Raw genomic sequence first — 16898 nt, 5'->3', positions numbered from 1 at the left:
TTTTGGTAGTCTTGTGTCTGCTTTCTGTGAATTCATATAATAATAATAGTATGTATAAATAGGGGGAGATTTATTGAGGCCTTTTAAGGCATATGTGAATAGACATGTGTCAGCTGACACCCTGTGGCATCTGAACCGATCCGGGCGGATGGGGATATGTTCGCCAATCGCCATCCATCCGGCGGATCAGATGACAGTTGGATGGAAACAGACAGGCAGTCCATTTCCTTTTAACCGCCCTATAGAGAACAGAGGGCTGTGTCCGTGTCCGCTCTGCATAGCGGAGCGGACACGGACCTGTCACCCGCCTGCTCAGTGGGGATCAATGCAGAGATCCCCCGCTGAGTAGCCGGATCCGCTTGACGGATTCTGCTCCATCGGAATGGAGCCTAAAACTGGGGCACTCAGAATGTGGTGCAGCTGTGCATGGTAGCCAAGCAGCTTCTAACTTCAGCTTGTTCAATTAAGCTTTGAAAATAAAATCTGGAAGCTGATTGGTTTCTATGCAGAGCTGCATCAGATTTTGTACTCTCCAGCTTTAGTAAATCCTCCCCAAGTGTAATAAAATTATCCTTTCTTGACATATATGGATATTTTTTAAGTAATAATAAGTACTCTTTTATGGGAAATTGTGGAAAAGTAAAAAATTCAATGTAAGAAGAAAAATGAAAAAAAACAGTAATTGACAAGACTAGAAACATTGGCGCATTTGCTTTGTGTGTGCTAATTTGAGCATGCCACCCCCTCCTTTCCTTGTAGTAGCCAGGGTTGATTGTGTGTGTCCATTGTCCAAAAACCTATTGAGTTTGCTGGGTGTTGTGTTTGCCGCTTGCCTTCAGTGTTATCCTGCATTTGATGTTGCAGCAGTGCCTTGGCTGCATATAGTTTTCTCACAGGGCTTGAAGTATACAAATGTAGAAGAATCCATTGGCTGGCTTGCCTAAACTGAACAGGGCAGTAAGCTTGTGTACTTCAGGCCTTTGTGTGCGGATAGGTACCACTGTGAGCTTCAGAGAACTGTTCTCCTCAAGAAGATACTGTGAAGAAAGATGGGAATGTTATTGTGGATCATGCCTTGTTTGAGTGGGAGCTCCATACTGAGTGGCCTAGTAAGCAAATTATAATAAATGAATACAGTACTTCCATATTAGATCCCAAGGTGAGTAATCTTTCCTACCTGCTCTCTATGTTGCTCAAAGCGGACCTTCAGTCATTTTTCATCTTTCCATCTATTAAATCTTTTGCCCTTGTTGTTTTAGCTTTGGATAGTAAAACATTCTTTTTTCGGCCATTAAATACCTTATACATTTCACTTCCTGTTTCTTGTCTGGTCTTAGCCTAGGCTTATGACATCATGCACAGCTCTCTTTCTCACTCTCGTAAAAGTATGCCAGGAAGGGAGGGGGTGAGTCATAAAAGGGCCAATGGGAGCTTTAGGGCTGCAGAGCTAGAGGTGTGCCTCTGTGTGTGTGTCTGTGTAAATCCAGGAAGTAAACAGGCAGCAGCTTCAGCTGCCCACAGTTAAAATGGATGCAGCCAGACTTAGTGGACGGAGATTTCTGCAGCATATTTGGCAAGTACAGAATCACAGTATATATGAAATAATATGCAAAGTGGTTGGAGGGAAGCTTCCGAATGACAAAGATGTTTTTTATGAAAAATGAAGTGAGCAGACTACAGTTTCATCTTTAACAAAAGAAGGATCATAATTGGATTTTGTTCACTTGATGGCGTTAGGGTCATGCACCCCACTTCAACAGTAAAACATTGCCACTGCACTTGGGGACGTTCACAAATTCTTCCTGCATCCTTTATTTTATGATTTATTTACTACAGGTACTTATATAGTACCTTCATTTGTTGTAGTGATTTACAAATATCCAGGGTTGAGAAAGGATTTGGCCATAGCCAGATAAGTGAGTGGTAATTTTAGCAAATGATACGACTGCAAAAGTCATTCTCTTGTCCTTACAAATAACCTCTTTTCCTACAATAGTTCTGCAATATTTTAGCTCAGTGGAATTCCATGTTATTAATTGCCTCTACAAGCAGGGAACAGAAGTAAACAACTATAATAGGCAGCACTGCAGCCAAGCAGTGAAATAATTATTTGAATTCTTGCAGTGGCGGTCAGTTAGGACATATCTTACCTACTGAGGCTTTCAAAGAATTGTCCAGCTTTGTAAGTGGATACAATTGGGGCATGACCAATGTCAGCCTACTGACCTTCATATTAAAGCCCAGGTAGGGAGAAAGGCCAATGTTAAAGTGTACCTAAACTTAGAATGTGAAGATCTGCTAGAAGGAGCATCTAGAAGTAATAATTGTGCCTAAGAAATACCCTAAAAATTTACCTTTTCTTTTAAATTCATCCTGAAAAATAGCAGTAGACTTCTTCCCCCTTATGTAAGTGTGCCTAAGCACTTCTCTGTATACAGCCTTATAGCTGTATTTCTGCAGCGTGTATCCAAGGCACTGCAGACTTTGCTAGTCACAGAAGATTTGGAGTGAGATTTGTTGATGGGGCTCAGACGTGAGACACAAAGCCCTGTCTCTGCAAGTCAGTATCAGGGAAAAAATTTTAAAGAATACCACCGATAATAGGGCTGACTTGTCTTTTACCCTTTGCCTACCTATTTTTTGGGCATAGCTTTCAGGGATCAGTTCCTCTTTAAGATTTCACTTACTGCAATGTTGCTGTTGGGAATCAGCATGAAAATATAGATAAATACAGTATTTATGTTTAAATGTTGCTGGACACTGTGGGAAGGTGAAGGTGGGGGGACAGGGAGGCTGATGTGACCGATCCCCTGTTTACCAAAAGTGTGAGCAGTGATAATGGTGAATACAACAATAAGGACGATAAAGAATTCCATTTGTGGGCAATGAAGCAGATATAAAGACAAACATAAAGAAAATTTTAAAGTGTACTGCAAAACAATTTGCCTAATAAAGGTCAAGCAAAACTTAACCAACATAAAAATCATGTTGGCGACCCCCAATGAGTTTTGTCCACCAACATTTGGGGTTTTTCAAGGCACCTTGGGTTACTTTCACATATGAAGCTAGTCTGCACTACTCTGTTAAGTCTTTTATCCTTGTTAGTCTGACAATATTGTCAATGATTCTATTTTAATTGACCAGATGGGATGTTTCTGAGGAGGGGGGCATTATTTGCCTTTGTTTAGCATGAAATAATAAATAAATTGATTTGCAGTACTCCCTTTTACCTTTTTTTATTTTTGTTGTAATATTATTTTGTTTTAGGAGTTCCTGATATTCATCACCAATGGCATAAATATACAATTCCGCCATTTGGTTTACATTCTGTTGTTTTCAGAATACTTCCAAGCTGTATGCTTGTCTCTTTCCAGACTGACAACTGGATATTAAGGAAAGGGATAGCTACTGGGTAGCCCCACTTTTAGACTTTTATTATCATGCCAAAACTAGAAGACTTTTTTTAACCCTCCAAAAATAGTTTGACCTATCAGGATGTAGTCACTCTCTGGTCCCAATTACATTGTCACTCTGCCACTCTTGCCAGCAATGGCAGAACTAGCTGCACACACAGTCAAAGTTTATTATTACTGTATTGTAACACTGTACTTGGACTGTCCCTAGTAGATAGCCAAGGTCATGGATCGTCGTTTGGCTCTGCAAACTGGAGCTGTAGCCTATAGTTTCCTGTGGATACCTTCTTCTGTATTCTAAGTATTCCATGCAGCAGATAATGTTGCTCTTCCAAGGGGCATCAGAATGGCTTACAAGCATGGAAAGAAATTCTTGGCACACAAGCAAAAATAACATCACACATTAGTGAAATCAGAGATCAGAGTTTGTATTTTATTTACCATACGCAAAGTTAAAATCATTGCGAAAGTGGCCAGGCACAACACTTGCAGTTTTCATCAAACACCAACCCTGAGCCACAATTCATTGGGTAGGTATAATGCTGATGACACATGTAGAATTTATTGTGATCTAATGGATTTACATAGATGCCGTCTGATAGGCTGGAACAAAAATTAGGGTCAACAGATGAATCGTGAGTAGTTGCCTGGGTGGTAGTGGTGGTGGTTGTAGTCGTAGTATGTGTTGTAGTGTCCTCTCCTGGAGATGATGTTGGAGGGGTAGGAGGAATAGGAGGATCTGTGCCTAAGGAAAAAAAATAACATAAAATCCAGACATGGAAATTTTTGTGAGCATATTTTAAAATGCGCAAACACACATCCAGTAAAATCACATTTATTTCAGTAAGTCCATAAAAACATATCCTAAGATAAAGACACTAGTGCGCTATGACTAAGCGCTAAGGAAGCGTGAAACACGTTAGCTGGTGATGCTGTTCCCCTCTATTTGTGTCTTTGGATATGCTTTTATGGATTTGCTGAAATAAAGGTTTTACTGGTTGTGCAGCCAACCAGAATTCTTTTTGCTCATTGGAATCCGTGATGGACCGAGCCAGCACCTGATCTGTGTGTTAGTGGAGGAGGAGATTGGAGATTGACCTAGAGTTGTTTTCACACCCATCTGTATATTTTAAGTGCTTCCGGACCAGCCGCCGCAGTTTTACGGCAGCAGGTTGGCTCCCCTGCGCGAAACCACGTAGCTATAGGTTGGCTCGTGGGGTCCGGATAGCAGGCGCGCGCACACTGCACAGCGGGGGTGCCGATGCTCGTAGCTGACTGTCGCAATGACCGCCGGCCATGAGCGATCGTGAGCTGGAGACACAGAACAGGGACAAGTGTGTGTAAACACACACTTCCCTGTTCTGACAGGAGTGACAGATCGTGTGTTCCTATTAGCTAGGAACCACGATCTGTCACTTCCTGTAGTTAGTCCCTCCTCCTTCAGTTAGAATCACCTCCCAGGGAACACAGTTAACCCTTTCACCGCCCCTAGTGTTAACCCCTTCACTGCCAGTGACATTTATACAGTAATCAATGCATTTTTAATCGCACTGATCGCTGTATTAATGCCAATGGTTCCAAAAATGTGTAAAAATTCACGATAAAAATCGCAGATCGCCGCTATTACTAGTAAAAAAAAAATAATAATAAAAATGCTATAAATCTATCCCCTATTTTGTAGACGCTATAACTTTTGTGCAAACCAATCAATATACGCTTATTGCATTTTTTTTACCAAAATATGTAGAAGAATACATAAACTGAGCAAAAAAATTGTTATTTTTTGGGGGGGATTTTTATTATAGTAAAAAGTAAAAAATAATTCATTTTTTTCAAAATTGTTGCTCTTTTTTTGTTTATAGTGCAAAAAATAAACCCACAGAGGCGATCAAATACCACCAAAAGAAAGCTCTATTTGTGGAAAAAAAAGGACGTCAATTTTCTTTGGGTACAACGTCGCATGACCGCACAATTGTCAGTTAAAGAGACGAAGTACCGAATCGCAAAAAGTGCTCTGGTCAGGAAGGGGGTAAATTCTTCCGGGACTGAAGTGGTTAAAACATGATGCTTCCTTGTCTTGTAAATAATGTATTTTACCAAATTATATATAGGCTAGAACAAGGATGTGTGTGTTAGGAACACCGCAAACAGCATTAGGGGTTCTTATATAAATGTGTGTTACATGTTTAATAATATACCACTGGTATCCTATAATCATGGTGGCATGTCCACAAACAAATGTGTTGAAAAAATTATGTCATGATCGGGTGTTTGTAGTACCTGTTATTTGACAGTGACAGGTATGAAAAACTAAGATAAGTTATTCTTTACAAATGCTTTTTCATTTTTATTTCATACTAAATCATATAACACATGCTTATCTTTGGTTGTATTCAACCAACTGAAAATGGGTGCTTAATAAGAGTGGCTCTGTGCATAATGAGGTTACTAATTAAGCTTTAGTATATGTTATCACCAAAAAGTATGTAGAAATTATGTAATTTTAGCGAACAGTAAATTTGAGCAATCAAAACCTTTAGTAAGATACAATAAAAATGTATATAAACTGAAATAAAAATAACTAAGGAAAACAAAAACGTTTTAAGGCTATACATACATACTGTATATACATAATACTTTTATACCTGTTAATGCTTCCTTTAATTTGCTGATCAGTGGATATTTCCCTTGGTTGCAAAATGTTCCCAGATAATCATCCAAATCAATGGCCCAAACCATGCCTCCACCAAATCCTCCTTGCTTCACAAATTCTACCTGAAAAGAAAACAGCCATCAACCATGAATATCTTGCATGCAACACTTGATTTTAGGCATTGGATTACACAACTTTATTTTTATTCTTGTTTAAGAAGTAAATCAATAAGAATGACCATACAAAAAGTCAATTCAAAATGTAGGTATTTCTGTCCTTATAATGTATCATTTGCACGTTATCAAAAACAAGCTAACAACAGATCTAGGTTTGAAAAAGAATGCCAAAAATTTGTCACAAATTTCCTTAAAATGTACCTTATAGGCATAACTATCTACTGTGTCATAGCCAACCCACTGGTTGCCCTTGTATGCATATGGAACCTTCTGGTCATCCATCCATACCACTGTTGCTCCAGAGAGGAAGGTGCAAATCTGTATTAAAGTAATACAAAAATAATTACAGGTAATTACAACTTAAATGAAGCATAACTATTAAGTTTTCAATTGAGGCTAGCAAAGCACTTTATCTAGCAAAAATATAAAGATTTGGGCACCAAACCCTGTCTTATAGCCCAACTGCACACCATCAAATAAAACAAGGTATGAAAGTAGATTGCACTGCTCTGTTTAACCCTTTCATGCCTAAGCCTATTTCTGACATTTGTTGCTTACAAGTAAAAATCTGTATTTTTTGCTAAAAAATTACTTAGAACCCCCAAACATTACATATATTTTTTTTAGCAGAGACCCTAGAGAATTAAATGGTGATCGTTGTAATATTTTATGTCACGCAGTATTAGCACAGCGGTCTTTCAAATGCACTTTATGAGGAAAAAAATAAATTTTCATGAATTAATAAAAAACTAAACAGTAAAGTTAGCCCAATTTTTTGTATAATGTGAAAGATGATGCTACATCGCATAAATATGTACCTAACATGTCATGCTTTGAAATTGCGCACACTCGTGGAATGGCGACAAACTACTGTACCTAAAAATCTCCATAGGCGATGCTTTAAAAAAAATTAACAGTTACCAGGTTAGAGTTACAGAGGAGGGCTTTTGCTAGAATTATTGCTCTTGCTCTAACGATCGCGGCAATACCTCACATATGTGATTTGAACACCGTTTACATATGCGGGCGCGATTTACGCATGCGTTTAATCACACACATAGATTGGACTTGATGGACTTGTGTCTTTTTTCAACCTCACCTATTATGTAACTATGTATGTAACTATGTTTTCTTTGCTGCACAAGCTCACTGGGACGGGGGGCGCTTTAAAAAAAACTTTTTTTTTTTTCTAACTTATTTTTATTTTTTACTTTTTTTTACATTGTTACTTTAAAAAATTCTGATCACTTTTATTGCTGTCACAAGGAATGTGTCATGGTTATGCAATAGAGTTTTGTCCATCAACTTACCTGTCTCCATGTGTTCATCTCTAAAGACCAGCTGACTCTCACCTGACTGCTTTTATTAACTCTCCTCTAGCATGGCTCCACCCCAGCTCCTATCAGAGAACTCTATATTAACCTCTGCACTGCAGGCCAGCCCTGCTGATCAACCTTTGTGTGTTTTGGCTTCCTGTTCCTGCCTGCCGTGTACGCTTCATTTGTTTCTGTTACCGACCTTGGCGTGTTCTCTACTATTCCTGTCTGCTCGTTACCCTGACCTTTGTCGTGTCCCCGACTATCCCTGTTTGCCTGTGACCCTGAACCTTGGCGTGAACTCTGTTGTCCTTGTCTGCTTGTGGCCCTGACCTTGGCTTATTCCTTTACTATCCCTACCCTCATGTTGCCTACTGTGGGTGTGAGCGGGGGGACCCTGGGGGTCGCGACCTGGAGCCAGTTGCAGCCCAGTCCATGCTCACCACTAGAGGCTCTGGTGAACACCTGCTGGCTCTTAGACTCCGCGCCCCAAGGAATCCTACGCTCTAACCCCGGTGGGATCCGTGTTGGTGTTCCAGCGGCCCTGCCTTTCTTACCACCCGGACTCCCATCCGCAGCAGTCAGCCATAGGGTCCACTGCCTTGTGGTGCACTCCTGATCCCAACGGTGTGCATCTGTCACCTAACCTCAAGGTGACCTGACAGAATGTAAACATCCCTTGTGACAGTAATAGGTGGTGACAGGTACTCTTTATGGAGGGATCTGGGGTCTAAAAGACCCCAAATCCCTCGTTTGCACTTCAAAGTAAACAGGAAGTGACGTTGTGACGTCGCCTCCGTGTGTTTACATAGGAGACTGGAACAAAGCCGTTTCCGGCTTTGTTTCAGTCTCTGCTGGTGGAAGTGCTGGATCAATGATTGGGTCTCCCGGTGGGACGGGAGGCCTGGGAAGAACCTGCGGAAGGCGGGGGGGTGTCCCCTCCTGCTCCTTTAGGATAACAGCCGAGCGGCTTTTAGCCGCATCAGTTGTTATACCTAAAGAGCCGACCGCCCGCTCTAAAAAACAGTACTGGGGTGATGCCTGGTATAACCCCTTAAAGTATCAAATTGGTCTGCATGGCTGTTGTCCCAGAAGGAAGCCTCTTCTAAAGATGCAAACAGTTTGCTGAAGACAAGCAGACTAAGGACATGGATTACTGGAACCATGTCCTGTGGTCTGATGAGACCAAGATAAACTTATTTGGTTCAGATGGTGTCAAGCATGTATCGGCGGCAACCAGGTGAGGAGTACAAAGACAAGTGTGTCTTGCCTACAGTCAAGCATGGTGGTGTGAGTGTCATGGTCTGGGGCTACATGAGTGCTGCCGACACTGGGGAGCTACAGTTCATTGAGGGAACCATGAATGCCAACATGTATTGTGACATACTGAAGCAGAGCATGATCCCCTCTCTTCAGAGACTGGGCCGCCGGGCAGTATTCCAACATGATAACGACCCCAAACACACCTCCAAGACGACCACTGCCTTGCTAAAGAAGCTGAGGGTAAAGGTGATGGACTGGCCAAGCATGTCTCCAGACCTAAAACCTATTTAGCATCTGTGGGGCATCCTTAAATGAAAGGTGGAGGAATGCAAGATCTCTAACATCCACCAGCTCTATGAAGTCATCATGGAGGAGTGTAAGAGAACTCCAGTGGCAACCTGTGAAGCTCTGATGAACTGCATGCCTAAGAGGGTTAAAGCAGTGCTGGAAAATAATGGTGGCCACACAAAATATTGACACTTTGGGCTCAATTTGGACATTTTCATTTAGGGGTGTACTGACTTTTGTTGCCAGAGGTTTAGACATTAATGGCTGTGTGTTGAGTTATTTTGAGGGGACAACAAATTTACACTGTTATACAAGCTGTACACTCACTACTTTACATTACATAGCAAAGTGTCATTTCTTCAGTACTGTCACATGAAAAGATATAATAAAATATTTACAAAAATGTGCGGGGTGTACTCACTTTTGTGAGCTACTGTATATATCTTACATCTATGATATATATATATATATATATATATATATATATATATATATATATATATCATAGATATATATATATATCTATGTATAAATTATATATATATAAATATATTTGTAAAGCTTTTTTGCAATTTTTTTCCTTAATGGAAGGTCTGATCCAGACCTGTCCCCCATGCAGCTCTGCTGCAATAGATCACTTCTAATAGTGATCTATTGCTGACTGCAGAGGTCAAGAATAGGTCACTATAGCAGTGCATCAGCTCTGCCCTAGTCTTGGAGCTTACTGTATATGAAATTATGTGATTTCACATAACTTCCTATTTAAACAAAATGTAGAAGCATTGTGTTTACACTCCTATGAAGTGCTATGAAGTAGGATTTTTTCAGATCCTAAAGTTAATGATGTCATTAACAGCTGGCTGCTACAGCCCCTAGTTGAAAAGTGAATATGCTAGAGGTGTTAAAGGAGATGTAAGGGCTACAAATCCATACTGGAAATACCCTAATGAAAAAAAGTAGAAAGCATGACTGCCATTAGACAGAAAATTAAGTCCCGCTATATCACTTTAGGCTGGCCCTTATTGCAGGTGTAGCTACTGTATGTAAAACAAGAAAAATAAGTGTCTATACTGTTTAAAAGCCAGTAATATGCTGTCTCACCCTGCTCTGCACATGCTCAGTTGATCTCCATTTTTAGGCATTTTTAGGCACAGTTTAGTTTGTAGAGGCCGATCTGCTGACAGCCTTATGCCTGGTAGACACGATGAGATTATCGGACGTTTTTTTTTTTTTGCATGCTAATCTCAGATCAAATCTGATGAGTTTACTAATGTCACGAAAAATCGCGTACGACAGAATAAAAATCCGGAAGTGATGTCATGTGTTGTAACGCATTTGTACTTCATTTTTGAAAGACAGCTGTACTGATTAAAGGAAAGTCGTACGATCAGGCATTGTACGAAAAAAAAATTTGTGCATGTCCGATCAAATAATATCCGATGAACTGCCCTGATCTGCTCTCGAAAGCTCTGTACTAACGATCGGATTATCGTACGATCGCTAGGAAATCTGTATTTTTCGTACGATTTTCTGATCATGTGTACCAGTCATCAAAGCCGAATTGAACCTTCCTATCCTTTACAGTCGAGGAAGCCGCATCTGTTTGATCTGCAACTGCCATGGTGCTGCACATGTGATCAGTTATGACACAAGCCATTTGATGGTTTGACAGTTTGGTTGAGGACACAAACAAATGTGATAGTTAGCAATCCCGGCATTCCAGGAATTTAACTGTTTTTTGTTAAATCTATGGGTTAAGTTCTGCATTATGATTTACTGCTGTTCAGGGCCTCTGGGCTTCAGCAAAATGGAAGCCTCCAGCAAGAAGAACCAGACTCAATGCTGGAGGCAATTTACAGCACACACTCATTTTGGTAGCATACTGTAATTATAAATGTGGAATGAATGTTCCTTGCTAAAGAACATTATTTTTTATCAAGTTGGGTAAAGTTCCACTTTAAGTACCTACTGGAAATACACAATAGTGTCTCTACAAAGAGACATTAAGTCCATCTGTAATGATAAGCATTTCTTTACTCATACCTCAAAGTATGCCCAGTATCCAGCCTCTTCAGTGTAAGGCCCAGGGGACCCAGCTCCAGCAATGGGAGCTCCAACATTTGTGTTTGATCCAGATAAAGTGAAAGAACGACCATAGGTAGGGAATCCCATGATGAGCTTCTCTGCTGGGGCGCCCTTTTTCTTCCAGTAGTTCATTGCATATTCCTGTTTGGAAAATATATAGCACATGAATTAGGCCAAATAATTTTCATTGGATTATGTTCTTGTATGCTTATTTTGCAGACTGGTAAGTGTTCATACATACAGGCATCATTTGACAGCATTTTTAAACTTTTTGAGCCTCCTCAAGGCCACGAATTCATTTGTGCATACACAAACATGTGCAAGAGTACCATTATCACTGCAAATGTCCTCTACAATGTTATTTGGGCTCCTGACTGCCTTGAGGCTAAAAAAATGCAAAAAATGCAAAATGAATACACACTTGGTCTTGTAGGTATTTGGAAAGCACTTATATAATGATGACTCCCAGCTCCTGGAGAAATATCAAATATTCGAAATACTTCTTTTTGTACATGGAGAGCTTTGCTCTGGCATCATAAAAGCTTTAAAAAAGCTGAACAAATGTTACTTTAATGATATGCCAAAGACTGTTACGGTAAAGAGGAATTGACAAACTTTAAAAGGCCATTTATTTTTTTTTTTAAACATCTGTAAGTACGATCCCTTTAAATTAGAGAGACGCGGGCAGCACCTTTTTTTTTTTTTTTTTTTTTTGGCACATTGTTATGATGACAAAAAGAATGCCTGCTTATAAAGTAAACCTTTCAGTTAATCCTACAGAAGCACAAAGGATGCCTTTATATACCTGCTTCTGAAAAAGCTAGTTGCTAGGTTGTAATGCCACTGACCAGTCACTGACCTGGAACAAGCATGCAGATCAGGAAAGTGGGAGAGAACTTGGAAGTCCTTATATGTACATTTGCTCTGGGTCAATGACTCAGAGGGTCCAGCATAACAATCAGAACATTTTTAAATACAGAGCCCAGCAACGGTAGCCTCTATTTTTTTTCATGACAAGTTAACTTAGAACCCTAGTATCCAAATCTGATTCCTTGCTAATCTTACTCACAGACAATTACCAATGTGAACATTTAGGGTTGAAAATGTTTTTATTAGGAACAACATTACAAAAAAAACATAAGCAGGACATCAAATGGTAAAAAAAAGGGACATCGAGTCAGCCCATTGTCTATCGTCTATAGCTGGACTCGTGCCAAACAGTAATGCCCCGTACACACGGTCGGATTTTCCGATGGAAAATGTCCGATCGGAGCGTGTTGGAAATTCCGACCATGTGTGGGCTCTATCGGACATTTTCCATCGGATTTTCCGACACACAAAGTTGGAGAGCAGGAGATAAAATTTTCCGACAACAAAATCCGTTGTCGGAAATTCCGATCGTGTGTACACAAATCCGACGGACAAAGTGCCACGCATGCTCAGAATAAATAAAGAGATGAAAGCTATTGGCCACTGCCCCGTTTATAGTCCCGACGTACGTGTTTTACGTCACCGCGTTCAGAATGATCGGATTTTCCGACAACTTTGTGTGACCGTGTGTATGCAAGACAAGTTTGAGCCAACATCCGTCGGAAAAAATCCTAGGATTTTGTTGTCGGAATGTCCGAACAAAGTCCGACCGTGTGTACGCCCTATAAGACATAAAGGACCGTGGCAAACGTCATAATAATTCAGCAATGGAGGGGAAAAGGTTGTTCTGTATTGCACATGAAGGAAGAAGGTAGAGAGAAATTATGAAAATAAAAAGGATAAAAAAACAAAAAGTAAAAAGAGGAGAAAAAGAAAATGTAAAAGACAAGATTAGTAGGAACAGAGGAAGAGAAGGAAGACAACGGGGGAAAGATCTGCTTGAGAGTCATGCGTGGGAAGAAGTAGCAAGGTAACGATGATGAACCATCTTCAGAAGTCCTGAGTCAAGGCTAATGTGGGGATGGCCCTGTATGATTCAAGAGCATATTAGTAAGGGTATCAGAGGAAGAGAAGCGGAGCCAAATAAACAATAAGACCTTATATTTATCAAAGGTATTATTATCTAGTGCTAACATTTCCTCCATCCTCATAATATCGTTCACAGTGGAAACCCACAATGACAGCGGTGGGGTAGTGGTACATAGTTACATAGTCAGATTGAAAAAAGACACAAGTCCATCCAGTTCAACCATAAAAAAGAAAAAAAAAATGGTAGTTTTCCAATATGAGGGAATGAGCTGCCGTGCTGTGAATAGAAAGAAACGGAGAAGCCATATAGACGGGGAGGATAGAGAGAAGCCAGTGTGAACATTTAAATTCTACATTTTTGTTAAAGAAAATAATATAATACTGAATATTACTGCCTACTTACATTATGTGTGATGGAAAGGTAAAGGTTGTTTTTCAACAACAGCCTTCTGGAAAATTCCAAGTAAGGGAAGTCACTTATGGAGTTATTACAACAACCACAAGTGTCACATATTTTGACAGCTAAAAACAGTAAAGATAACGGTAGATTGCGGGAAAATTAAGAAGGATCCTGTACAGGTCTGAAATTTAAAGCAGTTGTATACCCTTTTTTTTAACTTTTACCTACAGGTAAGCCTATATTAAGGCTTACCTGTAGGTAAAATTAATATCTCCTAAACCTGTACGGTTTAAAAAAAAAAATCTGTGCGAGTATACAACTGCTTTAAAGGAATAATATTTGCCTCTTTTTTTGACATGACAACTACAAAAAAACATTTCTTATTCTTAAATTTATGTAAAAGAAGAACCCCTGTCCTTCATTTCCACCAAATATTAATAACAGAAAGTCTTATAATGAGAAGATATAAAGCAACTATCCAAGACAAACATTTTGGAGAGGAAATATATACAGTCAAAAATTGCACTATGGGACTTTATAGATGCCAAATAAAACTGTACTAGACAATGGAGGGAATTCATCAAAGCTGCTGCGCCGCTTTTCTGGCAATAAAGTGGTTGTAAAGGCTGAAGGTTTTTTTTATCTTTCTGCATTCCATGCAGGGAAGTAAAAAGCCTTCTGTGTGCTGCTGCCCCCACAGCCTCCCCTAATTCCTACCTGAGCCCCATCTCGATCCAGCGCTCTCCAGGGTCTCTCTCTCCCCATTGGCTGAGACACAGCAGTGGGAGCCATTGGCTCCCACTGCTGTCAATCGCAGCCAGTTAGGAGGGAGTCTTATAGGCACACAAAGCAAGGCTCAGGAGCATGCACACATAAGTCCCCATAGCAAGCTGCTTGCTGTGGGGGCACTTAGCAGGGGGGAGCGGCCAGGAGCACCATCGGGGGACCCAAGAAGAGTAGGATCAGGGATGCTCTGTGCAAAATCATTGCACAGAGCAGGTAAGCATGACATGTTTGTTATTTAAAAAGAAAAACTGTTAATGTTTAATGTTACTTTAATTGCTCTTGTTAATGTGCTGCGCCTAATTCAAAAAACATCTGTGACAGTTTTGATTCGTCTGCCAAATTCAGATCGTTTTGCTCTACTTCTACGTTGTGGCACGACACCTGCTCCAAATTAAATATAAAATACAGACAGTTCCTATATATTACAAAATTAGGACCAACTTTCTTTTGGCATACAGAGACATATTTTGCAAAAGTCTCTCACATGCGTTCTAAAAGTGACGCAGCATGTGCCAAATTCAACTACAAGTTCTAGACAGGTAAGCGAACTTGATGCATGCCAGTAGAAGCCTGTCCATAGAGGGGGCATGGGCGCCGCCCCCCTTATCAATGTACACATATCAGTCTACATATCAGTGGCGCCGGACCATAGATTCCAAAGCGGGGTGTTTTTTTTTGAAGCACCTGATTAGAGCCAGAGGCTCTAATAGGCTTCAAAAAAGGGTGGGCTTGAAGCGCAGAGCATTGCGCTCCGAGCCCACCCAGTTGTGTGACCATAGCAAATGAATTTTCGCTCTGTGAGACCTGTTTCCCGATTGGCCAAAGGGTCAGGCGATCCTATTGGATGCCTAGCGCTGGTGGAAGAGGAGACACACGGCGGGGGAAGCTGGAGGAGCAGACACCGGAGCCTCCCCGGCCCAGGAGAGGAGGAGAGGACACCACAGCCCGCCACATGAGCCGAACCGTCCATGGGGGGGTAGGTTTCTGTTTCAGTGCCGTCCTGGGGGGGGGGTTGTTTGTTTGCCGCCCCCTAAAAGAGGAACCCACCAGCTGCCACTAATGCACACTATGCTACTTTTAGAGTGTATGCGAGATACTTTCGCAAAATCAGTCTACACCAGGCTTTATGAATTCCAGGGAATATTTGTATTAAATGTAATATTTAAAAAGTTACATTGTAATGCAAATATTGCCTAGTGCAGTTCTTTTGGCACCTATAAAGTCTCACATTTCAATTTCGAATTATAATCGGTAATAATACAGTGGTTTGTGGTGCCTTGAGCAGCCATCAGTCCAGACAAAGTATGCAATATGTAAATCTGCACTTTAGAACCAAAGTTGATTGGTTGGTTTAGTTATCTTACACAGTTGAAGTATTCATTGTCTCCATAGTCAGCTTGTCCTTTGTGCAATGGACTGTTATGACCAGTCTGTCTATCCCAGTCGCCATGAAAATCATATGTCATGACGCTAATAAAATCAAGCAACCTGTATAAATACAAATGAAGAAAAATAAATCAGTTTAAAGTAATTTTATTATGCTTATTATATTTTATCTCCACAGTGCTGTCATTTTAAATTGTCTTTTTGCTATTCAGACTGCTGCTGTTCACCAGGCGCCCACAAATTGGTCCTTCTATTAAATGCCTCTACTCTATTCACAGCGCTGTCCTAAAATCATATCAATCTATTTCACCAATAAAGTGCAATGAACTCATTCAAAAAAAGATACATTCAGTTAAATAATAAATGTCCATATGTAAAATGATCTACATACATCAAAAATATATATTAAAGTGCTTCAAAAATTCTTCTTATAGTGCTCCATATACAAGGTGCTCCAGCTCCACTTCTATGTGCATATATAAAGAGACTCCGTGCAGCTTATAAGCTTTCAGTGCTTCATACACCTTGACTTTGACTTTGTGCTTTTCAGCTACAAAGTCTTCATAGGCTTGTGAACATGTAATTTTAAGCAGTTCTTTTCATAAAATGGAATTATATGTAGCAAAGTCCCGGGTCCCTTGAGGCTTAATGGTGACCTCCAGAGTTAGGGACAGCTGACATCCTTCTGTGTAGAGTGGGTTACAAGGCATGCTGGGTGTACTGCAAGATGAAATGGTGGGAGCCAGACACTGTTTGAATACAAAGAGATTTATTGTCTCTTGATCAGAACTGTGGGAGAGAGGGTTAGGTCCAGGACACCCTTAAGTAGATGCAATGATTGGCAGACTCAGAGACTTCAATAGGAAGACAGCTATACAGGTGAAGGCCTCCAGCCGGACAATGCTTCTGTATAGGTAGGACTCCTATAGATAGGTCTCCTATGGCAACAATCTTGTAGTAGTTACTAACGGTAGTAGTATTCAACTATTGGCAACTTAAACAATTCTCTGCTTATTCCACAGTCACTCACTGTGGGCTTTCACTCAACGAACTCCCAGTCTTTCAGTAACTTCAGATTCAATAGCCACTGGATCCCCTGAGCTCTTCCACTTCTAGCACTCAGTATCTTCCTCAAGCGTCACCCCACTTCCCTGCTGGGCCCCTGGCTTGGCG

General features: G+C 40.5%; 1 protein-coding gene across 1 annotated transcript in view; it reads right to left on the bottom strand.

Moving 5' to 3' along the window:
* Positions 1-3821: 3821 nt before the first annotated feature.
* Positions 3822-16898, bottom strand: part of LOC141130008 (acidic mammalian chitinase-like) — a 38665-nt gene continuing 25588 nt past the window's right edge. The window contains exons 7-11 of the mRNA XM_073618001.1: positions 15704-15827; positions 11153-11335; positions 6444-6560; positions 6059-6188; positions 3822-4158 (exon numbers count right to left, since the gene is read on the bottom strand). Coding sequence (XP_073474102.1) covers positions 3872-4158; positions 6059-6188; positions 6444-6560; positions 11153-11335; positions 15704-15827 — 841 coding nt within the window. The 3' untranslated portion in view covers positions 3822-3871. The remainder of the gene's footprint in view (positions 4159-6058; positions 6189-6443; positions 6561-11152; positions 11336-15703; positions 15828-16898) is intronic.

This window comes from Aquarana catesbeiana, linkage group LG02, assembly GCF_042186555.1.
Source record: "Aquarana catesbeiana isolate 2022-GZ linkage group LG02, ASM4218655v1, whole genome shotgun sequence".
In the NCBI taxonomy this organism is placed as follows: Eukaryota; Metazoa; Chordata; class Amphibia; order Anura; family Ranidae; genus Aquarana; species Aquarana catesbeiana.
The sequence above is the reverse complement of the archived record's forward strand: the minus strand, read 5'-3'. Positions and strand labels throughout refer to the sequence as shown.